The sequence below is a fragment of the Sesamum indicum genome, linkage group LG5 (assembly GCF_000512975.1).
Source record: "Sesamum indicum cultivar Zhongzhi No. 13 linkage group LG5, S_indicum_v1.0, whole genome shotgun sequence".
NCBI lineage: Eukaryota > Viridiplantae > Streptophyta > Magnoliopsida > Lamiales > Pedaliaceae > Sesamum > Sesamum indicum.
The window spans coordinates 3,427,629-3,453,569 of record NC_026149.1 but is presented as its reverse complement, the minus strand read 5'-3'; the positions used below and the strand labels follow the sequence as shown (position 1 = coordinate 3,453,569).

The 25,941-nt window shown below is 34.5% G+C and overlaps 4 protein-coding genes across 8 annotated transcripts in view; 2 read left to right on the top strand and 2 right to left on the bottom strand.

Moving 5' to 3' along the window:
• The window catches only part of LOC105161868 (casein kinase 1-like protein 2), a 7,948-nt gene extending 7,401 nt beyond the window's left edge, over positions 1–547 (bottom strand). Inside the window, exons 1-2 of the mRNA XM_011079706.2 lie at positions 162–547; positions 8–48 (exon numbers count right to left, since the gene is read on the bottom strand). Coding sequence (XP_011078008.1) covers positions 8–48; positions 162–237 — 117 coding nt within the window. The 5' untranslated portion in view covers positions 238–547. The remainder of the gene's footprint in view (positions 1–7; positions 49–161) is intronic.
• LOC105161867 (IQ domain-containing protein IQM1) lies at positions 2,677–11,499 on the bottom strand. Of its 4 annotated transcripts, XM_020693659.1 has the most exons (11): positions 11,277–11,499; positions 9,236–9,305; positions 8,788–8,944; positions 5,439–5,928; positions 5,233–5,347; positions 5,052–5,117; positions 4,545–4,633; positions 4,332–4,419; positions 4,016–4,246; positions 3,824–3,925; positions 2,677–3,455 (listed from the first exon to the last, which is right to left on the bottom strand). In XM_020693659.1, the coding sequence occupies exons 4-11, from the start codon at positions 5,804–5,806 to the stop codon at positions 3,018–3,020; spliced, it is 1,497 nt and encodes a 498-aa protein (XP_020549318.1). In that variant the 5' UTR covers positions 5,807–5,928; positions 8,788–8,944; positions 9,236–9,305; positions 11,277–11,499; the 3' UTR covers positions 2,677–3,017. The 4 variants fall into 4 exon arrangements, with proteins under 4 accessions (XP_020549318.1, XP_011078004.1, XP_011078005.1 ...); XM_011079702.2 differs by lacking the exon at positions 8,788–8,944; XM_011079703.2 differs by lacking the exon at positions 8,788–8,944 and having other exon boundaries at positions 11,305–11,499.
• On the top strand, positions 14,572–20,206 carry LOC105161866 (BTB/POZ domain and ankyrin repeat-containing protein NPR1). Of its 2 annotated transcripts, none has more exons than XM_011079701.2 (4): positions 14,572–15,414; positions 16,182–16,926; positions 18,349–18,549; positions 19,534–20,206. In XM_011079701.2, exons 1-4 carry the CDS (start codon positions 14,878–14,880, stop codon positions 19,806–19,808), a joined length of 1,758 nt encoding a protein of 585 aa, XP_011078003.1. In that variant the 5' UTR covers positions 14,572–14,877; the 3' UTR covers positions 19,809–20,206. The 2 variants fall into 2 exon arrangements, with proteins under 2 accessions (XP_011078003.1, XP_011078001.1); XM_011079699.2 differs by having other exon boundaries at positions 14,574–15,414; positions 16,179–16,926.
• On the top strand, positions 21,135–24,285 carry LOC105161865 (nucleosome assembly protein 1;2). The gene is given in 12 exon segments (XM_011079698.2): positions 21,135–21,372; positions 21,375–21,404; positions 21,521–21,616; positions 22,168–22,260; positions 22,355–22,436; positions 22,517–22,578; positions 22,680–22,864; positions 22,966–23,143; positions 23,238–23,281; positions 23,443–23,641; positions 23,742–23,759; positions 23,864–24,285. Coding segments are annotated over 12 exon segments (1,137 nt in total). The 5' UTR covers positions 21,135–21,297; the 3' UTR covers positions 23,939–24,285.

Genomic DNA, 25,941 nt, shown 5'->3' with positions numbered 1-25,941 from the left:
AACTCACTAGCTTAATTGCCACCTCTTCATTAGTCTGAATATTAGTCCCTGTACCCAACACCGAAACCAACAATTAACCACGACTCAACCAGTGAAAAGTCACTCCCAGAAAACGAAGAACACAAATGCTTTTAACCAACAGCAAAACGGAAAAATTTTACCAAGGTAGATCTCTCCAAAGGATCCACTGCCTATCTTCCGACCTAACCGATACTTGTTCCCCACTCGCGGCTCCATCGGCACAAAACCTAGGTTTTAGATTCTTCCCCCCCTCTCCCCGGGCCTCAGCACACCAAATTCATAGGCAATCAAACCCTAGAAAACCCAGATAGAGATCTCGGCGGCTCCTTCAACTTGGTTGGATCTAACAAACTGAGAGTGCGATTAAGTTCGGGTTCAACACCAGCAGCACTAGGGTTAGGTTTAGAGCGGGTGAGTAGAGAGAAGAAGAAGAAGAAGAAGGAAAGAAAAAAATTCTCTACAGTTTCTCTCTCGCCATTTATATGCACGACTCTCTCTCTGCGTGCGCGTTTGGGGGTCTCGCCGTTTGGGTGGAAAAAGTAAAGGTACGGTGTCCAGTACGCGTTGGCATAACGCGTGGTGGAAGGTTCTGTTTCTGGAAAGAATGGGGTACGACTGGAGTGGGGGGACGGATTGAGTTCGCGTGGGGGGGCCGTCGTCACGTGACTCACGTGACCTCCCCTCTTTATCCACCCCGGCCCGAGTGGATATGTCACGTGATCCAATTTTCACAATAATTTTTTTTATTTATTTATTTCAAATCTTTTTTTATGATTATTACTTTTTAAATACTATTTACAATTTTTGAATGGCAACGTTAAAGCGTACAATTGAATTTATTTAATTGATAAATTTCGACCGCCACGTCTTCACAATATATTTTCAAATTAAGAATTTTTGCACAACTGTATTTAATTTAATTTAGATTCATGGGAACTTAAATTTTGAGCATTGACTGTGATTTTTTTTCCGTATAAAATCTCGATATAACAGGCTATCTTAGATAAAATAAAAAACAAAAATAAAAGAAAAATGTTAAAAGTAAACGTGTTTTTGGAAATATCTTAGTTGTTGAAGGGAAGTTAGAAAATATCCTAGATAATATTTGAGCAATGTTTTAGAGTTTATAGCCGGTTGAGTAAGCTATTAATCTTAATCATTCGATTTCAAGAATTTTCGACCAACTAGTATAAATAGGCTTGTAGGACAATGGAATGGATAGTGAAGAAACTTCGAAATGCAAACTACGAATTATCCTTTTCCTACTTCTCTTTGCTTTACTGCTCCTCTTTTGTTGATTTAGCCAACACCTTCCAATTTAGCCTTATTCTCCGAATCTCAAACATCACCGATCCTCTTTTCTAAAATAAAATACCAACAAAAATTGACAGTTATAACTTATAATATTTAAAACCATCTAGACGTATTTAAGCAAATTCTTAAATCAAGTTAAAATATTATATTTAGGCATGATTCCTCATTTCAAGGACTACTTATTTTGATGGATGGTTTTTTTTTTTAAAGCAGTAGTTATATGATTACACTAATATCTTAATAAATTGAGCAATCCACCGATCAAATTAATACGTCAAATATAAATATGAACAATGAAGAAAATTACAAAAGTTTATGTAATTGTGATAAACACCCACATATTCGATAAAATTCGAACCCATGATTTTAAATTTATATTGACATGTGGTAAAATATTTAAATCCTTAGAATTTGGTATATATAAGTAGGAAAATTGTCTTCCTTATTCATATTTATGGAATAATTAATTCTAATGGTAAGTGACTTTTTACTAATTTCCAATCATGAATTCTAATAATTAGATTTATACAATTTTGTAGGTATTGATGATTGTTTGAACTGTAGAGGAGCTATTTTTTTTTCTTTTATCTGAAATTATATGATGATGACGTATGGTCGTTGGAGTAATTATATTGATATAAGCTTTGATACGTCAAGAAATAATGTCACTGGCAACAATACAATTTCTTATAAAATAATAAAATTATGTTATCAATTTACATTAACAACATTCCATCAGAAAAATGGACCTCTTCTTGATCGTTCCAATTAATTTTCAAGTGTCCCAAACTTGGGACGACATGCATGTCGTCACAAGGGAAATTGGGACAAATATTAGTCGTCCCAATAATGCCTTTTTTTGTAGTATCAAGAGCAAAAATGTAAAACTGATCTCGTTTTTTAGCTTATTTTCAATAATGATATGATAAGCATTTATTTTAAACTTTTTGCAAATACCCCCTAAATATAGAACTGAAGTTTGAAGTGGCTACTCTGTATGTTGTAGTGTATGTTTTCTCAAGATTTTAAAAATAAGTTAGTAACTCATTACTTTTTATTTTTTGTTCCGTTAAAAAGCTTATAAAATTTCGAACATCTTATTGTTCGAGTTCAACTCGAGTTACATTCACTTTTTAATTAAAGCTCGTTCGACTAGATTCAAATTATTTTAGAGTGGTAGTAAGAATGGAACTAAATTGCTCTGCCCTCAATTAGAAAGAATAAGAAATAAAGATGTTAACATAAAATATTAACCTACCATATTGAGTAGCAGGCAAGCAATAAACTCTGGTTTTTTTCAATGATTACAATGGCATTAGGCATAGAATAAATGCAACAACATTAGGAATATGGCATGATATTATATATAGTTAAAATATGTTACATTTACCTCCAAACTCACTCATTTACATGCAAAGCACGTATATTTTCTAGTAATAATAAACAAATAATGATTAATTCTAACCTTCATCTCTTGCCAAAATTGGGTGAAAAGAAAGTAAAAGGTTTTTGGCATGTCGATGACTCGTGTATAGCTTTGATTGAATAAAAGAACGAAGATTTCAAGCCAGTTCGTCATTCGCTATCACCAAAAGTTATTCTACTGATGGTAGTAGCATCAATCTAGCAATGTAGTACCTCTGGTTACGTAGACCGAGTAGTATATCTGCTTCGGATTAAGCTCATTTACGTGTGGTGATCCGGGCCCTCGGACTTGGTAGTCCCATATGTGCGACACTAGGAGAGAGTCGAAGCTTTGGACTTGGCCTCGGTGATGGGATTGGACCGTAGTTGCTGACAGGTCCATACAACACCTTAGGTGAAAGGTTAAGGTGTTCAAGTGCCCGGAATTGTAGCTCCGTTGGGTACTCTCGGACACATCCAATACGTGGTCCAGCTCCGGTGCTCCATTTGGACGACATACGTTTAGCTAAGCTATATACCGGCTTATCCTTGTGATTGGAAATTGTGGTTTCCGGTTTGTCGTGTGGACCGTCCTTGTCAGAGATGCTAACATCTTCTGATTGCTCGGAACTTGAGTCGTCCGTAGGTCCTGGAGTAGGTTCTTCGGTAGCATTGGCAACCTTGCTAGGCGGACGGTCATCATCATTTGCACATCTCTAGAGAAACAGGACACAACATAAGTTATAATCAGATAAATGTTTTGTCCCGGAATTCGATTTGTTGAAATAGTTGGGTTAATGGCATTTTACTCCCATGTAAAAATACTAATAGGCACAAACTGTCCTGGACAAAATTAAAAAAAAAAAAAGAGAGAGAGAGGAAAAAAAAGGACAGCGTGACCCCTGAATTTTAAAAAAGAAATTAACTGCTTCCTGCATAAAGGGGACGCATTATCCTTTATTATTTCCCTTCTTTCAAAAGATTTTTTTATCTGTTAGTGTTTTTACGAGAGGGCCTGTTGCAAATAACCTGATATAATTTGGTCTCCAAGATTCATCAAGACAGAAGTTTTTCATGTGACTACCTGTACGTTCGCAAGATCGACAGAATGCTCCTCGAGGAAGCTTATAAATTCATTGAAGTTCTCCTCTGTTGGGAGATAGTGACCACTGTATGGCCAAATTGCCTGTTAAGAGTTGACAATGTTCTCAGTATCATACGTGGGTTATAATTACAAGCAGTTCACTTTACTAGTATATTCTTGCAGTACATTTACCTCAAGAACACCCCCATGAGCAACCAATCTTCCGGCGGCTGTGATGGCCCCTCCAGCTAGGAAACTTGAATGCTGGAACTTGCCCTTTTGCTTCTGCCCCACGTAGAAAGTTCTCGTCGTGCTGAGAACGAATATCCATTTTGAACCCTCAGTGGTATCCACTAAGTTACAACTTTCTTTATAAACAAGTTTCCCATTTGCAATCACAACCTCATACGATTCTCTCTCTTTCTGTCAAAAAGGAAGAAACATCACAACAGCAATGAATACCAGAGTCAATGTGCATTCATGATTGTAAGATTGATGGGAGACTTACAGGTCCTAGATATTTGATGCATTGACGATGCAAATTGACCTTGGGGCACTTTTCCAGATTTAATTCTTTCCCGTCTCCAACATCCAACCTTCAAATCTCATAGCAAATAGTATTAGAGGAAAATGATTGAAATGAGTAAATATATGGTACTTGTAGTCTTTTTAACTAAAAGAATAGTTTTAATGCAATTAATATAAGTTGGCTGCTGCTCACCAGTAAAAGAAAGGTTGTGAGCTTTCGCATTTGAACCAGACGTCATAATAGAAATGCAGATTGTGCCCATAGCGATGGCGTGGGTCGATCTACAAAAAGATAGAGAAACAAGCATTGAATCACAAATGGAAACCCAACCTGATTAGATCTTGGCCTAGAGTTAATGAGAACCTCTTAATTTAGAGAGAAAAAAAAAAAAGGATACTTTATCCAATAGATGCAAGTTATTGGATGTACACTAGACTTGCAGCCAATTGAAATCATTTAATACACAGTAGATTCTACAGATTTGTTTCAGCAAATTAATCTAAGCTGCTGGTTGTATCATCATCAAGTCAGTGGTATATGCAAAAAAGAAGCATTAAAGGCTACTTTATTCAACGTGCAACTGCATATCTTAAACAAACGAAGGCACAGTATTGGATAAGATGCAACTGCAAACAGCTTGATTCTCAGAGCAATAATTTTTTTATTGGAGTGATGCACTTCAAAAGATTTCCAACTTACTGCTTCAAGCCAATGCTGTAGAGCCAGCTTTTGAGCCTTCTCATCCTTGGACAATCCCTTCCCTACCTGCAAAGTATTCTATCTTTAATTCAAGAGTATATTTAATAGATCAAACAGAAAAGGAAAAGAGAAAGTAAAAATGAAATTCGTCAAAGTTTCAAAATGGATAATAGATACTGACCTTGGCTGCTCGGGTCCGTGCTCTAGACCATTTTGAAACAGCAGTTTCGTGTTTCTCAACACTGAAGAATGATACAGAACTCCTCTTTAGAGCTGCAAAGTCCAATGCTTTCCACCTATGCAAGTCGAGTATGATAACTCAATTCATCTGATAAGAGCACAGGGAATGGGAAATAAGGAGATATGACTAGATAGTCAGAAACAAACCATAGCTCCTCTACTACAACTGCACAATCAGCAAGGTTTCTTCGCGTGCGGTAACTCTTATAGACCTTTTGCAGCTTGATTGCAGCCGCATCAAGCTCACTGACAGGCCGTGGAGAAAACAATATGGCAGGTTGAGGGAGAGTAGCTGCATTAACTAATTTATCAGTATAACCATCTGCATTTGCTTTTGCATCATCTGATCCTGATTTTCTGATATCTTGAACTAGATTCTTGAATGAGAGGGTGGTTTTCAGCACTAATTTCACGGGCTCGCAGTTGCTCAAGGTTAAGGAGTTCTTCTTGCGCTGTGTTGCCATGGTGATGGCTGCCGAATCTGCTTCAACAAAGCTGTCAGCTTTCAAAGTCATAGTCTTTTTATTCCCCTTAAATCCAATACCAAGTGCTAAATCGGAAAGATTGTGTCACAATTTCTGGTCAAGATGAAAAGAGCAATGATAGGATAATCCCATTCAAGACGTCAAGATCCCACCTGCATAGTTTTGTGATGTCCAATTCAATACAAAATAAAATCCCATAACAATACTACAATCAAGAACCACAACCAAGTTTCAGCAATCTAATTCAGCATCAGAAGAAAATAGCTATAAATGAACTAAGATATCATATAAAAGTTAAGCGGGCCTCCATCTTTAACCATGCCAAAGCATCATGAATACAAAAAAAACAAGTCGCAGAGCCTCCATTTTTTTCTATCACCTTTTACAATGAGGTGGTTAGCCAATCTACGTTATTAGTAATTAGTAGTCGGCACTTTTACAAGAAGATAAAAGCCAAATAAGGCAAAAACAAAGCCCTTCACCAAATTGAACATAACTGCTACTCGTATAACCAGATAGTCAGCACCAAACTGTATGAAATCCCTATGATAGAAAATAACTGTGGGGGGAAAGAAAAGAAAGAACCGATTCTGAATCTACGGAAGGGTGTCATCCAAACAACTTAAAATGACTCACCAGAAATGGAAAGCTAGACTTAGTTTCAAGACCTTTATCGTGTTTGTGGTTATGATCGCCACCTTTCCTTTACATATGCCCCTTTTATATCATTCAGAGAACTGTGGGAAATCTTGAAATGTGTTGACCTTCAAATGCGAATACCACGTGTGCAACAGACTCTAGAGTGGCATTTGGAAATCTTTCTCGTGCCTGATCGTACACTGAGAAAGTTCTGTGTGATTTCTTGAGAATGTGAATGCAAAGAACTGGTGGGTTCATTCAAGCTTCGGTTTTTGTACTTCAAAATTCAAAGATTGATTTTTTAAGCCTCGTGGGACTGAAAAGTTTTAGTAGAAGTAGCTTTCTGTTGCCCCTCTCAGCACTCAACAAACATATGAAAAATACTCCAAACAGAAATATATATACAGAGAGAGAAGATGGCCAAAGATTGATTTTTTCTTCTCTTCTCTAACGCAGATTTTATACCAACTTTCCAAATTTTCCAAGAAGAGAATGCAATGAATTAGGTTTAGATGAATCAAATAATCGTAAAGTAAATATATCATATTTGTCATGTAATTGATGATTTTTTTTGTACAATTCATTCAAATTTGACGTCTGGACTAGAATTTCCCACAGACCCATGGGATGTCCAATTGTGCGCATGCCGGTAAATGAAGTGAAGTAGGAAAAAGCTGTCCTTTGGTAGGTTGTTATGGACAAGGGTTTTACCATGTGAATGAATATGACTGGCTTTGACTGCCACAGGGTTTAACATTTCATGCCCTAATCAGATTCCATGTAGTAAATAACATTCTTTTTTACTCCTAACCACTAATCAATTGGCCTTTCTACAATACAATACGTTCACCAACTATGAGGTCAATTTTCATTTGGACTACTCTCAAAAGAAAAATTGTTTTAGGATATGCGGTTTTTACGTGCTCAATTAGTTAATAAATGATAATTCTACCCCTCTTCCTTTTAAAATTATCAAAATCTTCCCTCAAAAGGATGTAGGGTTTAATTTAATGGTCGGTATTTGATTCCACAAGAAAAGTAATTGTAAGTCTTTTTTCTTTCCTAGCACCAAAGCTTAAAGGAGAGATTTCTTTTATAAAATTAAAAAAAAAAAAGAGATATATCATATCACTACTTTTTCCGTGAGTTAGCATCCCCCATCATTTTGAAATGCTAACATGTATATACCACCCATTTATGTTTGAATATAAGGTAATATTCAAGAATTTAATAGGATGTTAACATTATTTTAAAAAAAAAAACAGGGGTCTAAAGGTCTATACCTAATTACAAAAGAGAGGTAATTGTAATATTTTTCCTAATACGAAAACATAAAGGAAGGAATTTTTGTAACTTTAAAAGCAAAAGAGCATAGGAATTTCCTAAAGAGGTTATTGTAACTAACTTAATTATATATAGCTCTCATTAATTTTTATTTTTTTTAATATGTGGTTACGATCATTTTAGCTATCTTAACTAAAGAAAAATGACTGTCACTATGTTCCTTTTTGCCAAAACTTCTAGAGACACATTAATTCAAATAAAAAAATTAATAATTTAAACATTAAAAGACCATATATATGTATACATTCATTAATTGAGAAGCTCCATTTTTTTCAGTAATTGATAGTATTGAATACAGTGTTTCATTAAAAATAATGATTTCAAAGTCTCAACCTCCCATAAATTCATTAGTTACTACACGATGCAAGGATAAACACCATTTAAATGATTAAATATGAAACTTTTTAAGAATAATTCTTTACGTAAATCAAGAACTTCATCTTCGTTTTTGCCTCACATGCAAGTAAATGGTTAATAAATGAGGTGAAAACAGAGAACACTTTGAATCTTGTCATCCTTTTCTCGGGTTTTAATGCAATTTATTGATTATTGTGATATTGAAAATGAACAAATTATCTTTAATGAAAAAATAATAGCAATATACCTCTTGCTTTTTTTTATAAAAAAAAAATCAAGCAAAATTGCTTTATTTTGAAAAATATAGAGAGTGAATTACTGAAATTTTCAAAATACGGTGAAATACATTGTTATTTTTTTTTATAAAAAAATAATTTACTCATTTGCAATATTACAAAAGAATCACTTATATTTTTCCCTCTTTTTATCAATAATGTTTGGCATATTGAAGAAACTATGCAAGTAGCTGTCTATGACCCACCTCAGTTTCATTTGATAAATTAGTCAAATACTAAAATTATTGGCTGCAAATTTGGAACACTAATAATCAAGAACTCCTCGTTGCTGGCCTCAAATAGACAACAACTATTTTCTATTTCAAGTATCAAGAATTGATTAATGTGAATACATAAGCTACCGTCCTATAAAATTAGCTGAAAGGGAAAGCCCACCTTTCTTTGATTTCACGTGGAGTAATTTAACCCTTAGCATTGACTGCTCCGAAACGCACAAGCCACAATTTGATGTACGCGTGAATCAGGGATTTCTTATTTTGTAGTGTAAAAATTGCTCGGGCTATAAATTCTTACGTACACGAGCTGTTTCTCACTAAACAATGAAAATGATGACATATTAATAAAGTTCACTTAACATAATTCACACTATATGATGCTGAAGACATGATTGAGGCACGTCATTTTCATGAAGATGATGACCAACAATGCTCCAAATTATCACAATCTTTAGAAGATATACAGACATAATTTATCGCAGCTGAATTTTGCAGTTACGTACATACAATCTCAAACATCAAAATGAGTATATTTTTAATGTTCTGGAGCAAGATTCAATGCCAAAAAGTAGAACTGATACTTCCAAACTTGAGATAAGCAACTGAACCTGGAAACTTGGGTTGTAATGGGCTGCCTTTCAGAAAATCCTCATGCTGATAACGGGAACCATGTCTTTCCTGGAATGTGAGGAAATAGCGCTGTTACAATATAACAAAGTATAGGGCTCAAAAGAAAACTAAACTACTTGGCATTCGGCTCGAGATCAGCCATTAGTAAAAGCTTGTTTTAGCTCAGTTCGTTAAATATAATAAATCAAGTTTGAAACCACATTTTGTTTCGATAGCCCTAAAAGCACATTCCATTTGCTCAAAAGGGCTGCTCCACTCACCTACTGTCATTGGCTTCCACATTCACGGGTGATAGTTGCTTGAATTTCAGTCATCACAAATGAGTCCCAAAGTTAAATTCTATCCTTCCACGAAAAGATTTCTAACTTTCATTACTCTCTTTTCTGTTTGAACCTTATCCTCTGCCATCCCTCCCTAATCACCATTACTATACGTCTAGGAGATCTAATTCTTATAGTAATCGTGCATTCATACATATAAGTAATTCTAGCTCGTACTTTGCACATTAATATTGGCCAGGAATTAGAAGTGAATTGCCAATTACTTTGCACAACCAGCATTCATGTCTACTAGCAAATACGGGTGCAAGTTCATTGACCGCTGCCCATTCTTTAGCTCTGATGATATTGATTTCTAACTTGGTAAAATACGAAAAGTTGTTTAGTTTAGCTATAGCAATGTAATATAACCACATGTGGAAAGCATGCTTCAATATTTTTCAATCCTTCCATGCTTTTGCTAATGATTTCACCGAGATGCATTAGTCCTGTCTCAAGTAAGAGATCTCGTAGCACACTCTGTTTCTTCTAGTATTCTCCTTTGCTGCTAAAGTGCACCCTAGGAATCACAAACTCTTCCACTTAATGTCTTCATTTACGATAGTTATTGATTTTCAGAACTCATCATGCCAAGATCTTTTTAAGATGATCCAATATCAAATGCCAAAAAAATGCAGAACTTTACACATAAGGGATCAAGAGTTGCACAACATTAAAGTTGATGGCAGAAAGTAATCATTCAGCAAAGTATAACTCCAAGAGTAATGGTGCATCGTTATGAGAACTTAAGCTATTGTACAAGCAGAAGGAGATGTTGAACTAGGGAAAGTATACAGATGGTATGAGTTGATTTCCGTAGTTGCATAAATGATACAAAATTTTAGGAGAGATGCAATCTCCTGGGGATGAGATAGGATGAATAACAATTTATACCTCTGTGATATTGAAAAAGAGCGCATTACCCCCTACGAAAAAAATATAGCAATTTAACCCCTTATACTTTTTAAAATGAAGCAATTTACCTCCCTATACAGGGAGGTAAATTGCTTCATTTTAAAAATCATAGGGGGGTAAATTGTTATATTTCAAAAAATACAGGAAGGTAAATTGCTACTAGTTTTTTCATAAGGAGGTAATTTGCTAATTTGCGATATCACAAGGGGGTTGCTTGCATTTTTTCCGGATGAGATATGATCCCTGCCACCCACCCATCACTTAGATTTTAGCCACATCTTACAGAAAATGCAATTTATCCAATACTTGGTAATACATTTTCTTGGCGAGTTCAGCAATACTTTATAAAAGGTTATTCTAGAGAAAAAAAAATAAAAAAGAGACTTGCATCTGCAAACTGCACCTTCGAATTCAACTTAAAAACCACATTCACGAGAAAACCATAAAACCATCATGTTAGAGGTAAACCAATGCCTCGACAATGAAAAGAATATGTATTTTCAATCTCATTTCAAATCACTTTTACCATCCTAAACTCTCCCATTCTTCTTTGTTCGTTTACCACCACAATCTATTCCTTCTCTCCCTCGAAATCTAAAGCGCGGATTAGAACGCCCCACACGAACAGCCTAGGGTACAACTTCAACTAACAAGGCAATGTACGAATTAACAACGCTCCACAATTGGAAAACAAAAGTGAATGCGGCGATTCAAATCATTCGCCATTCTCCGAACATCCAAATCCATAATCAGAAAAATTCCATCAAAACAAAACAAGTAAATCAACCTTCAGACATGGAGAGCAGAATTTCCACCTTCTGATTGCTTATCCCATCTCAGTTTGCTCGTTTCATCATCCACAAGGCCGGTTATCAGAGTGGTCACCGGAGGCGGGTGGATCAGTCGCCGGAGCTGGGGAGGCTGCCCTCTTGTCTTCTTATTCTGTTTTCATTTACTTTCAGTTATTTTCGGTGGAAGCGCCAAAACCCGCAACTGAAGCCAATCATTCCGCCCCAATTTTTTAGTTTACTACTGCCAAGAGAAAATGATTTTCTCATTTTAAAATATAGGAAATTTAATAGTTTAATTATTATTTTATTTTCACTCCCTATAATTAAATACATCCTACACTCGTTGCTTTATACACCATAAATACAGATGAACGACATACCTCTTAATTTTAGAATTATTTAATTTTAGAATATTGATAAAATAAAATAATATAATAATTTAATTATATTTACACCCCCTATATAAATAAATTAAATATATGCTATATTCAGTGTGTGCTCGAAAAGTACAGAGGAATGTCACATGTCCTGTAAGTTTAAAGTTTTTAAATTTAGAAATACGAAAAAATATAATATAATATTTAATTATATTTACACTTCGTGTAGAAATTGCTTAAGTACATGCAACTTTAATGTTTTTGTGCATTCGGTGTACGAACGAAGGGGACGTACATTTTAATTTAAAAATGAAGTAATGCATCAATCATACATCGATTCGATATATTATACACCGTATATTAGAACAATATAAAATAACGTTTTTAGGATTATTAAATGAATTACACATAGGAATGGCAACCACGCGAAACGTGAATTTGCCACAACTCGGATATGGCCCATCAAATTAATTTTGGACCCAGATCCGATAGGTTCGATTATGTTTTAAAATATTAAAAATATATATTTAAAATAATACCACTATAATGAGACAATAATATATATTATTGAAAAATTATTTTTTTATAAATTCATATGGGCATATGTTATACATTGAAATATTAAAAATTTTAAAATATATGGTACTTGTATAAACATTAAAAAATTTAAAAACTATTTATATCAGTATTTTAATTTAATGAAAATATTAAGTTCATGTATTATATGTAATTAACTATAAATAAATTATACATATGCTTAACATTTGAACAAATTATATTTTATATGTGTACTTATTAAAAAAATAGGGCATATCGGAGGTAGGTTTGTTCCAAACTATTAATTATTTTATCATTTTTAATTGTATATTAATTTTTATTCTTAAAATTTATATCGTATTTATTTGATTATACATGGACAAATTATGAGCACCATGGTGGCTAATTGGATAAAAAAAATGCTAGTTATTATGGGTGATGAGGGCAATATGGTAAAAGCATAAAGCAACGTGCATTTAAGAATTAGGGTTGAAAGAAGGATCCGACAATCTGTGTACGTTTAACTTTGAGTAGATTGGGTTGGGCAATCCCGATATGTAAATCTCGAACGTCAACATTCCATCTGGAACATATGGGGCGATCCGAGGAGGCCGCTTGACGTCCTTATCTAGATAAAATTCTATAAAAAGAGAAAAATAAAATATTTTTTCGATACACATTTATGACAAATCTTCATATCAACCTTCAAATATACGACTTTACGACCATTGCTACTTTTATTAAATTGGAATTTTTGAGAATGGTGGTCTTAGGATCAGAATGATTATCCCTATGGGATGGGTCTACATTCATCTCTGAATGTCATTGGGTACTGTTAACTTTTTCGCCATTCTTGTAATTATCACTTATAATATGTTCATGTGATTTCGCACTCCCTTGAATGGACAAAAAATAAAGAATTCTTGGAATAATCAAACCGAAAAATCAACTTTCTCGCATAAGCATTCAATACATGTATCAATTTATTGAAAAAAAATATATACACAAGTTTATCATAATAGCAAAAGTTGTTGGGATAAAAAACATAAATTATAAATAAAAAATATACTCTTATCATTTAAGATTTAAAAAAATAATAATAAATAAAATGGTAAGCATTTGAATTTAGTTCTGGGCAGCAAATAGGGCAAAAATTCTATTTAGTCCCTGACATTTAATTTTAATTTCAAAATAATTCATGTGTTTTCAACCACTTGAATTTAGTCTTGCCAGTGGGTAATTTTTTCATATTATTCTTATAACAATTTTTTCTTTTATGCAAAGAAAATCATTTTAGTCCCTCATTTTTCATTTTTCAATTGTAATTTTGGTCCCTCCATCATAAATTTAGAAAAAATATGACTGTTTCAATTGAAAATTTTATTATTGAACAATAATTTAGATAATAACTTGATCAATGACATATAAATATAATTATTGTGAATTTAATGGATTTTTTAAAAATTTCAAATAAAAGAGCATTTGAATAAACAAATTGAAGAAAAAACTTAAAATAAAAAATATAGCAAAAATATTTAAATAAAAAAATTCTAAAATTAGAATGTAAATAAGAAAATTTATATGTCACTTAAAATGTTGAAAAATGGGCCAATGAAAACCCCTTATAGTAGAGTGCCTGCTATAATTAAATGGCACAGATTTTTATTTTAAAATATAGAGATAATTACACTTTTTTTTCCCTAATATTTGGTATAATTAAATATATTTTTTTTGTAATTTAAAAAATTACATCTAACACATGTTTGCTTCTGTCTAACAAATAAATCCATCTATTAGTTAAAATTTACTAGATTTGTTAATATTAACAAAAAAAAAAAACTGAATGAGAATTGATATTTTAACATCGATTGATTGATTACTGACTTATTGCAGGTCAAATAATTTTTCTCAGACTAAACTACCTTTATAATGGTGAAACTATACCTCTTCACATGTATTAACGCGTGAAGACGTATGAGAGCAATTTGATCATCAAAAGATTTATTTGATTTATTATAGGTCAGTAATAAGTCAATCGGAGGTTGATATAAATTTTTTTCTAATTCGTTTGTTAATATCAACAAATTGAGTGAATTTTGATTAATAAATAGACTTATGTTTATTAGATAGAAATAAATATCATGAGTGTTATATAATTTAATTATATATAATTACACAAAATTTCAGAAAAAAAGAAGAGTTGTATAGATGCACCTATTAGAAGGAGATTACACAGATTTTTTGTTTTAAAAAATTAAATATAAATGTCTGAAATTAAAATAAATTTTACCCGCCGCACCCAAACACCTATATATTAATAAGTTTCTATTGTTACAGTGGAAAATCCAGAAAATTATAAGTGATGTCACCATTGCTTACTATCTTTTATCAGCTGAGCTCTCAGGTACCGCCTCTCAAGTGGTTTCGCAATTCGTTCTCTCTCTCTCTCTCTCTCTCATCTGACCTAGATATTCTCTCTCTCTCAAAATGTCCACTTCTCCTTCTCTGGATCAATTTTACATACATGCATGTACAATAATATGCATAAAATACGTATCTGTGATGCTATATATGCGACAATTTTGACTCAATTTGGTCCTGACTCGATCAATTGCCTCAATTTTGTGAAGTAGCGTGCAATATTTGTGTACATGAATGTATGCGAGTGTATAGATTCGGTTGAATGGGTAGTCGAACCGCATTTTCGGATTCAAATGGTGTCAGCGGCGGCGGAAGCAGTAGTACCTGCTGCGCCGGCACCGCCAACGAATTGTCGCTCTCGCCGCCGCCGGACGTCCCGGCTTTCAAACGCCTCTCCGATACCCTAGAATCGATTTTCGTCGACACTTCATCGCTGCCGGACTTTGATTTCTTCGCCGACGCACGGCTAGTAGCCGCCTCCGGTAGGGAGATTCCTGTCCATCGGTGTATATTGTCGGCGAGGAGTGTGTTTTTTAAGAATTTGTTTGTGAATAGAGAGAGGGACACGAAATTTGAGCTGAAGGAGGTGATGAAGGATTATGCTGTTGGTTACGACGCGTTAGTGACGGTGCTTGCGTATATTTATAGTGGAAAAGTTAGGGTTTCGCCGAAGGATGTTTGCGTGTGTGTGGACGATGAGTGCTCACATTTGGCGTGCAGACCTGCTGTGGCTTTCATGGTGGAGGTTTTGTATGCCTCTTTTGTCTTTCAGATCTATGAATTGCTTACGAGGTTTCAGGTATTGATGTCTATTTCAGTATCTTATGTTGTTTTGGCGAACTTATTGCTACTTCGTTTTTCAATTATTTGCGTGTTTCTGCTTTTGGCTTATAATTAGATTATAATAATGTTACAGCATTGGACTTATGTCATAACTTTCAGGCAGTATATATTTAGGATTGGGAAATTTTAATGGTGAAATATGCTAGCTTTTGTTGCAATGCACTCAAATCTTTTATTTTATATTTCTTCCTGGCTGCTCGAAACGCCATTTTTTTACCAGCGTCTCGTCTTAAGGGGGTTCCTTGCTGGATGCTTGGAAGCAAGTTTTGTGTTTTAACCAGGCCAAGAGGTGGTTGATTGAGCTTGTTTGGTCATTGTGAGAATACACAATGAATATCCTACTTATATTTGTATTTTTTGGTTTTGTTTACTCCACTAATGGTATCCGGTTGAAAAACAGCTTAGGATCAGCACTGAAATAAGTAGGGACTATTTTGGACTTCCCTGCCCTGAAGTTCCTTTGGTGCAAAAGAAGGTGATAATTAGACACCATTATAATTTTTGAGTGGCGACCACAATAAAAAAGGTCTAGTGAAGGACTCCTACAAAGTGGATGTATAATTATCACAATCAATCTCATCTTTCACAGAAATGCAAAAAAAAAAAAAAAACAATTCAACTTTGAAGTTTGCATGCTGGAGGAAACTTTAGATATTCTTTGAGAATCCCTGATCACTATTTATTTGATTTGATATTGATTGCATCCATGTTTCCTTGCAGAAGAACCTGATGATGATTCTTGACAAGGCTACAACAGATGATGTATTGATGGTTTTATCTGTTGCAAACATGTGCGGCACGGTTTGTGAGAGTTTGCTTGCAAGGTCCATCGATATTGTTGTCAAGTCCGATCTTGATATCATAACTCTTGATAAAGCATTACCCCACCACCTAGTTAAAAAAATAAATGAGTCAAGGGTAGAAGTTGGCTTATTATCACCTGAAAGCAACAGTTTTCCTGATAAACATGTTAAGAGAATACATCGAGCTTTAGAATCTGACGATGTTGAGTTAGTGAGGATGCTACTGAAAGAGGAGCATACCAATCTAGATGATGCATGTGCACTACATTATGCTGTTGCTTACTGTGACTCGAAGACCACAACCGAACTTCTTGACCTAGCAATTGCTGATGTAAACCACCGAAATCTGAGGGGATACACTGTGCTTCATGTTGCTGCAATGAGAAAAGACCCAAAAATCATAGTATCTCTATTGACTAAGGGAGCTAGACCATCTGATCTCACTTCAGATGGCCGAAAAGCCCTTCAGATCTCTAAGAGGCTTACTAGGGCTATTGATTATTATAGAAATACAGAAGAAGGCAAAGCAACTCCTAAGGATCGTTTGTGCATAGAGATTCTGGAACAAGCTGAGAGACGAGATCCGCTACTCGGAGAAGCTGCAATGTCTCTTGCTATGGCTGGTGATGATTTGCGCAAGAAATTGCTTTATCTTGAAAATAGAGGTAATTCACTCCTCTAGTTTGGATTTGTCCTGTGGTGCAGTTTTATATATTTCATATGCTTCATTTGCACCTGTGAATGTTTCTTTTTAACATAATCTATTTGATGGGTCTAAGTCTAGCATCACTGCTTCACTCAACTAGTCACTTAAATTAAATGGTTGATTACCGGGCCCATCATGTAGAAATAGAAGAAGAAAATATCTTAAGATGAAGAAAATTATTGGGATAGATTAGAGAAAATGATTTTTTTGAGCTCAACTTCATGGAAATAGGAATCTTTTAAGATGAAGAAAACTATTGGGGATAGCTTTGAACAAAAGAATTCAAGAACAGTGGAAGCTATTTGACGTACGTTGCTCTACAAGGCTAAGAAGGAATGTTGTCCGAGATAGAAACAAAATGTTTTCTCCCATTTAATAAGCTAAATCATTGTGATACTTTCTTGATTTTCCTTCTTTTTTCTTAAGATCCAAGAGTTTTTATATCTTTCACCGAACACCCATTTCCTGCTAGATAGACCACTTTTCTTTTGGAAATTAATGCAATCCACTACTCTTTCTCAGGGCACATCTTGAGAGTTTCAGGAAATATCATGAGCTTATATCTAATATAGAATTGAGTGGTTTCTTCTTTTTGGTGTATAATAAGGAATCAATTGGTGTTGAAAAGTTCAACTGGGGTGGGATCTATAAAGGAGAGGGGAAATTGGATGAAATTCTTAATGGAGAATTTTCACCTTGCCATGGTACTACCCTCTAATATTACCTCTAACTTGATATTGTATTTGCTCAATGTATCCCTACATGAGTTAGCATACAAGTCGATTAAGCATGAGATTTTGACTTTCAATTCCACGAATCTCTCTCCCTGTTAGTTTGTGGTTAACAATTAGTGCCTTGAAATGTGTTAGTGGCTTCTCATGTACATATCCTTTTTGTGTGAGCTCGTAATCAGAGACGGTGATGTTAGGAGTATACAAGCCAAATCTCCTTCTCAGAATTACCATTCTCCCATCTCCTTAAACTTCTGAATATAGCAGAAGCAATTATTGAAATGAGCTGCAGTTTTTAATCCATTCAAACATGTTGTAACATTCATTTGTTTGCCATGAGTGAAATTTTATTTTTTAAGTGCGGAAATTACAACATACTGAATCTGGTAAGTTCCTGACATGCCATTTACAAAACTAATCTGCTTATATCATTAGAATCCTGTGAGGTTGGCTGATCTGTTTCCTATTATCAGTATTGAAGAGTGATGCTTCCTTGGTAGAAGAGTCTTATGGTTGCTGTGTATGTTATGGTTTGAACAATTTTTTATTGTATATTTGTAGTTTGTGTAGTTGTACCTATAGATAGATGGTTTAATAATAATTTAATTTTGACTATCATGGTGGAAAAGTAACTGTCCTTGACCTTTCAGTTGCATTGGCCAAACTTCTATTTCCCATGGAAGCTAAAGTTGCCATGGACATTGCTCAAGTTGATGGAACCTCTGAATTCCAGTTGAATGGAATCAACAAGAATATTACTGGTGCCCCGAGGACAGAAGTGGACTTGAATGAGGCACCTTTCAAGATCAAAGAGGAACATCTCAATAGGCTGAGAGCTCTCTCCAAAACGGGTATCCCTTTGCGTTTATTTATCTTCATACTTTTTTTACTGATTCAGTACAAGCATGTGAAAGCCCTTAGATTTTTGGAAACATATGTTGAAAGTTTCACATGGTATCTCAACAAACTTGCGTCCGTTCTTCTGCATTCATCGTTCATGGAGAATTATACTTGGCATGTAATAAAATTTCTAGTAAATATTTGTTGGGCTCATGTAATATAGGTTTTCAGTAGGTGAAACTTTGTTTAGTAAAAAGACTTTGGGATATTACTCATTATTATGCATAAGGCACTGAACTAGGATGGAAGAGTTGCGTGCAAAAAGATTGGAAAAAAGAAAGAAAGAAAAGAATGGAAATCGGGCATACTTCCCTCAACATTCTTTGGTCCACCGGTCGCCCCTAGCTAGCAACTAAAGTTTCCACTAGGGCTATCCCTCTTGCCAGAATAACTGTAGTTTTGCTAGATATGTTCCTTGGTGATTGGAGCAACTAACTGAAGGTAGTATGCCATGAAATACCGCACAGAGTACCAACCATCTCAGAAAACAAGTTGGAAACTCCAGTAAGTAGCTTGCAATAAACATGCTGACCAGACCTAAAATTCTACTACGACAAATTATTTTCATGGAACCTTTGATGCTAAATCTACAGTCGACAATACTAACATCCAGCTTTCCTATATTATATTTGTACATGAGTTGTTATCATCTCAGTTTCCTAATTACAGGATTTACCAGGATGAGATAATCTGATGATGTTGACTCTTTTTGAATGAAATAACTGCAGCAAAAATATTTCTTTTGTCTGCTTTTATGAAGAAAAGTTTTCATTTCCTTAGGTCGTTGCATTTTTTGGATAACATAAAAGCTTTAGTTTTCCTGTGGGTCTATTGTACCTTATCCTACTTCTGAAAGCAGGACAATGATATTACATTACCTCTGACTTTCATTGGAGTGTTATCAATCTATTAAATTATGCTTTTTGTTTGTGTAGTGGAACTTGGGAAGCGTTTCTTCCCTCATTGTTCATCTGTGTTGAACAAAATCATGGATAGGGATGATTATCCAGAGATAGCTGGGCTGGGGAATGGTTCTCTTGATGAGTGTCCATTGAAGAGGCAACGGCGAACGGAAATTGAAGAAATTTTGAGCAAGGCATTTACAGAAGATAAAGAAGAATTTGATCGTACAATCAACTTGTCTTCTTCTTCTTCATCATCTTCTGTGGGAATGATGAAACCGAATGGCAATCTCACCTTCACGAACTGAGTTTTAAATTTTTTAAGAAGAATTGCTTGTTTCGACTCTGATTGTCTGTTTTCCACCTTTCTTGTAAACTAATTTTCAAGATGTGTATCATAGTTTCAAGAAAACTGATTAAATTACACGACAAAGAAGGATCCAATAGGAGTATGCACTATTTGGGTTTTTTATGAATGTTAATGAGGGGGACGGTAGTTTCACACTCTCGCCTCTTCCCTTTTTACCCCTTGTAATTTACAGATGTTTGAACTTTCTAGAAGCTGGATGATAGTGAATCAATAGATATTAGAACATCAATTGAGTTGATTGTGGACAAGTTCACATCATCCTAATTGTTTTATGACGGCTACTTTCTATTTTTTCTGTAATTCTGAAAGTTTTTATCTGTAAGATCTCTTTGGTCACATCTTTCACTTGCTTCCGAGATAGGCGACTACTTATCATGTTACAATATAGCATCTGACTTGTGGTTCTTACTGAATTGAATGATAAAAGTTGTGTGAGCTTTCTAGGAGATTTATTAGTTCTGATGATAGAGACCAATAAATCCATTTTATACAACGCTTTCTTGGATTGGGGATTGGTGTTTTTGGATGATTATGGCATGTCAAATTGTTCAAGAGCACAACTCTCTAATCAATTTGGGTGTTGGATGCTTGGTCTCATCATACTTATTTTCTATTATCAATTAAATATTATTTTTAGTAATATTATGTAATTGAAGTAATATACTACTACACTCATGATTATACAGGTATTTTCCTTATTTCTTACATTATATAAATATAATATTTTCTAAATTAACTATTTTCCTTAGACCTAAAAATAAAATATGACATACATCTATTTTTCTGTATCTGTAAAATCAAATCAAACTCAGATTTCAATAAATGTAAATTCGACGGAGAAATTGAAGACTAATTTATATCATAACACTCCATATAACTTGATTAAAATTAATAGACAAGACTGGATAACAGTTTAAAATTCTATCATTAAAAGAATATATTATTATATTGTATCCGACCATATACAAATAGATCATTCATATTTGACCTATACATTTATCCCGGCTCAGAACCCAAAATTCCATTTACTACTCATTTACCACCGAATCAATGAAGGAATATTTTTCAACGACAAATGTCTCCAAATCAATTGGATTAAAACTCAAATCAAATCAACGATTTAAGTAGAAAAATGGGCTCTACTATACTATAGCCTATACTATCTGCAGCCCAATGCGCCCTTAATATTTATTTGAAAAACCGCCGGAAACAGGAACACCCAAACACGCCCTTACCAAACTCCCTATAAATACCCTCCACTCTACTAGGTTTCGTTTGCCTTTCCTCTTTTTTTTTCCCCTCTTTTATCGTTTATTTTTCTCCTCCTCCGCTTACAGACACTTCCCCCTCGCTTATTGCTCCCCTTGTTAGGGTTTTTGCTTTCTCTCGCTTAGGGTTTTTGGTCGGCAACCGCAACCCTCACGAGAATGAGCAGCAACAAGGACAGCTTCAACGTCGCTGATCTCAGCACTGGTGAGCAGACTCCGTTTCTGGAAATTCTTAGGACAGAGCTGACCTTGTTAATGCTCTAAAGGTTAGTTCCTCTGTTTTTGTTTGGATGTGATTGTTGCTGTTATAGCTTTAGATGTTCTTGAGTGTATGGTGGGGTTTGAGATAGATTGTTTTGCTGTTTGACGTTTTATGATGCAGAATAAACTTCAGGATCTTGCTGGTAAGCACTCGGATGTGCTAGAGAGTTTATCCCCCAATGTCAGGAAACGTGTTGATGCGCTGAGGGAAATCCAGGCATGTGAACTCGCTAGTTCCTTGCGTTTTACTTTTAGCACTGGGTAGAGAGTGTATGTGTTGTTTGTGGATGGAAATATGATTAAGTAACATAAAAAAGTTGACCTTCTGTTGTTAAAGCTGGAAGGCGGGTGATTGTGTGTGCTTAAACGTTTAGAGTTTATTTGTAATTGAGCCTATTGAGTTTAATATATATATATATATATTTATAGATGTACATATGTTGCTGTGCCGTTTTGGAGTTGTTTGTTTTTGTGTGAAAAGAGTGGTCAAAACTCTTTGCTTTTGAACATGTACAACGAAATCTATTCGACTACTTCCTAGTAGCTGGGTTGACATTGAATGTATGGATAGAATGATTGTCTTTCTTCATCTGTCATTGGGGGAATAGATTTCTGAAATGACTGAGCCAAGGAAAACAAAGGATGCTTGCTATATATTGTGTATCAGGATGTTCTTTGATTTAGGTTCATCTGATGTCGGACATCCTTTCCTTTCTTCTCATGCCTTTAAATTGAATTCTACTGAGTGTTATGGCACTACTTTTGCAGTCTCAACATGATGATTTGGAGGCAAAGTTTTTCGAGGAAAGAGCAGCACTTGAAGCTAAATACCAGAAGCTGTATCAACCACTTTATACCAAGGTGTGCCTGGCATCTGAAAGCTTGTACATATTTTATTTCCCCAAGGAGTAGTCTTGGTTTTGTTACTGAATTCAATTATGTCATAAATGTGCAGAGACACGAAATTGTAACTGGTGTGGTTGAGGTTGAAGGAGGTATAAATGATACAGAGGCAACAAACCAGGCGGACGGAGATGGTGAGGGAATGTTTGATATCAATTTGGAACATGATATTATTGATAGGAGTCTGTATCTTTAAGCTTTTCAAATCACGCAGAGAAAGGAGTTCCGGACTTCTGGCTCACCGCAATGAAGAACAATGAGGTGCTTGCTGAAGAGGTTTGTTGCTCCTGAAGACCCTTGTTCTTTTTATTTCCTGGGTGAAATTTTAGGTGAAATTTTTGTTCTTATCACAATTTAGTTTTGTTTATATTGGACAGATTAATGAGCGTGATGAAGGGGCTTTGAAGTTCCTCAATGATATAAAGTGGTCCAGAATTGATAACCCTAAAGGGTTCAAGCTAGAATTTTTCTTCGACACCAATCCTTTCTTCAAGAACTCTGTTTTGACTAAAACTTATCACATGATTGATGAAGATGAACCTATTTTGGAGAAAGCAATTGGGTAATTATATTTCCTATCATATTATTGTAGAATATTCTCTCTTTCATGGTTTTGAACCACTGCTGCAAGCTATATTTTTTCTTACTGTGAAAACTTTGTAGGACGGAGATAGAGTGGTATCCCGGAAAATGTTTGACACAAAAAATTCTGAAAAAGAAGCCGAAGAAAGGATCAAAAAATGCCAAGCCAATTACTAAAACGGAACAATGTGAAAGCTTCTTCAACTTCTTTAGCCCACCCCAAGTTCCTGACGAGGATGATGATATTGATGAAGATGCTGTAAGAATGGGGTGTTTAGTTTATGAGATTGCTTTTATTGTTTTTCTTTTTTTGTATCATTTTGATCGTAAGGATTCTTTCTGTTTCTCGGCAGGCTGAGGAACTCCAAAATCTAATGGAGCAAGATTATGACATTGGGTGAGTATATATTTGACGAGTCTTTGCATCTTTTGCACTAAAATTATGATAATAATGGGTTGATGTTTATGGTGTTACGACATTCTTGCAAGGCTGCTTGCTGTATTGTTGTGGTAGAATCGATTATTTCGTGAAATGTGTAAAATTATGTTTGTTTATAGGTCGACCATTCGAGACAAAATCATTCCTCATGCTGTATCATGGTTCACGGGAGAGGCTGCCGAGGATGAGTATGGTGGTATTGAAGACGATGAGGACGATCTCGATGAAGAAGATGAGGATGATGAGGAGGATGAGGAAGAAGATGAGGAAGATGATGACGATGAAGAGGATGAAGATGAAAGCAAGACCAGAAAGAAGGTAATGTAATGTTGTATATGTATGTTATTTTATTCTGTTTTATGCCCTTGGCAATCTGGAATGAGACTGATTGTATTTTGTTTTGTCATTTTCAATTCAGCCATCAGCCCTGCGCAAGGTGAGATTCTCTATTTCATTATAATTTAATCCTTTTTATTTTCTTTCTTGTATTTGTAAAAACTTGGAAATTCTGATTGAGTATTTAATTGGTGGGATATGTAGAAGGGTGGAAGAGCACCCGCTGGTGAGGCGCAGCAGCAGGAGGGTGAAAGGCCTCCAGAATGCAAGCAACAGTAGCTTTGAATTATGGCTGTTAGATTTTGACATTGTTGTGGCTTCGTTTGTGTGGGAATATGTGAAAGATTTTTTCTTTTTGTTTCTAAAGTAGAACATGTGAGATTGATTATTAGCTCTGGCAAGTTTTGAGTCATCACACATCTGTGTATTTATGGGCCGCCTTTAGAGTACTTCCTCCATCTTTCTGTTCATCAGTTGAAATTTATATCGTTTCAGTTTTTTGGTCAGAGAAGTGGTTAAATAGTTAGAAATGTCGTGTGAATTTTCTGTCTGCTGCTGGTTGGGACAATGGGTCTGATGTCTACCGAAAGCTCAAAGTATAGCTATAATTTATTAGTTATGGTATTCACTCGTTCATGTTTATTTTAAGATTCTCACCTGAATGGTCAATACAAACTCAATTTCTGTCTATTTGTGTGGGATCTGTTGGGAACTGGAGAGAAACTGAACTGAGCTAAGGTATGGTTGTTTTAAGTGGCATACCTATATGTATCCTAGTAGTGAAAATTATGTAGTGCATTTTTTATAACTTTTTATGAGCTGTAGTCTAGCTGTGGTAAAGGAAAATGGTGAAAACAGGGATAATTATTTTAATACTATTAAAAATATAATGTATATAATAAATAACGAGTTGTTGATGTAATACACGATTTGAATTAAAAAATATTTTTAAAAAAAAAAAATGCATGTCGTATAGCATACACAATTTGGTGTTGTTGATGCTATCCACGACTTAGTGTCGTGGTTGACATCTACAATTGACATTCCTTTTTTATTTTTATTTTTTTTTCTGTTTAGTTTTATTTTTTATAGATTAATTATATTTAATTAACTTTTAACAATATAATAAAATTAAAAAAATTATAATATTAAAATTGTATTAATTTAAAAAATACAATGAACTATATAAATGTAATTGTGTATATTTTTATGAGCTATAGATTTAGCTGTGGTAATAAGAAGTGATATATTTGCAAATCAAGTATTAAATTTTCTGGAATTTTTTTCTTTTTTTCTCCATATTTTTTCTAATTCTTTTAATTAATTTATTTTTTTTTAATTTTATAAAAAGGTTGGGGGTAAAGTGCAAATGATCCTATACGTTGGAGGGTTATCTGCATTTAATCTTTTCAATTTTATCGTATCTAAAATCACCCTTAAGTGCATGTACATATGTGGACGGAATATTCCATCATTATTCCCTAAAAAATGTAAAGTGCAACAAAATTAAAAAGTTGGTTGAAAAAGTATAAAAAAAAATGAGAGCAAAGTGCAAATAACCCTATACGTTGAGGGGTGTTGCATTTTACCCTATAAAATATATAAAAAAACTAAAAACATAATTAGAGTGGTTGGGGGCAGTTGAAGTCCAAATCACTGAGATTCGGACATGCTTGGGATTCATTTAACACTTCATGATTTGAGATTATTTATATAAATAATATAAAAAAAAGGCAATTATTCTCCAATTTAGGGAATAGTTGCCAGAATAGTGTGAATTGTTACCCTAGGTAAAAGACTCACTATTCTATATATATATTGTTAAGCTGTTGGGAGTCTTATTCACATTTCTTATACTCAAAAGAACGAAGAAGTTTTCCACATACGGCACCAAATGTTGTTCTAAAAAACAACAGTTTTGTTTAAGGTATTTTAGTGATGGATTGAAAGGTTTCTGCTACTACAAATGCAATGAAATTCTCCTAAGAATAGTACAATATCTACAAAATCAACACAAGGTTAGGGCCAAGTTGAAAGAGTTTCCGGCGAAAGCTAATACTCAAGTCAGTTTTAAAGTTCAATAACAGTAGAGATAGCAAAAGTTGTACCTAACTGTGAAGGAGCCATTATTTATAATTGTCGATTTAATTTTACAATTTCACGTGCACTCTTAATCTAAAATGTGATTTACGGCCAGCATTTATCCATTCAAATTAGTAAATCATAGTGACAGATAAGGACTCTACAGATGAGGCAATAGATTTGGTAGAAACTTTGGATTC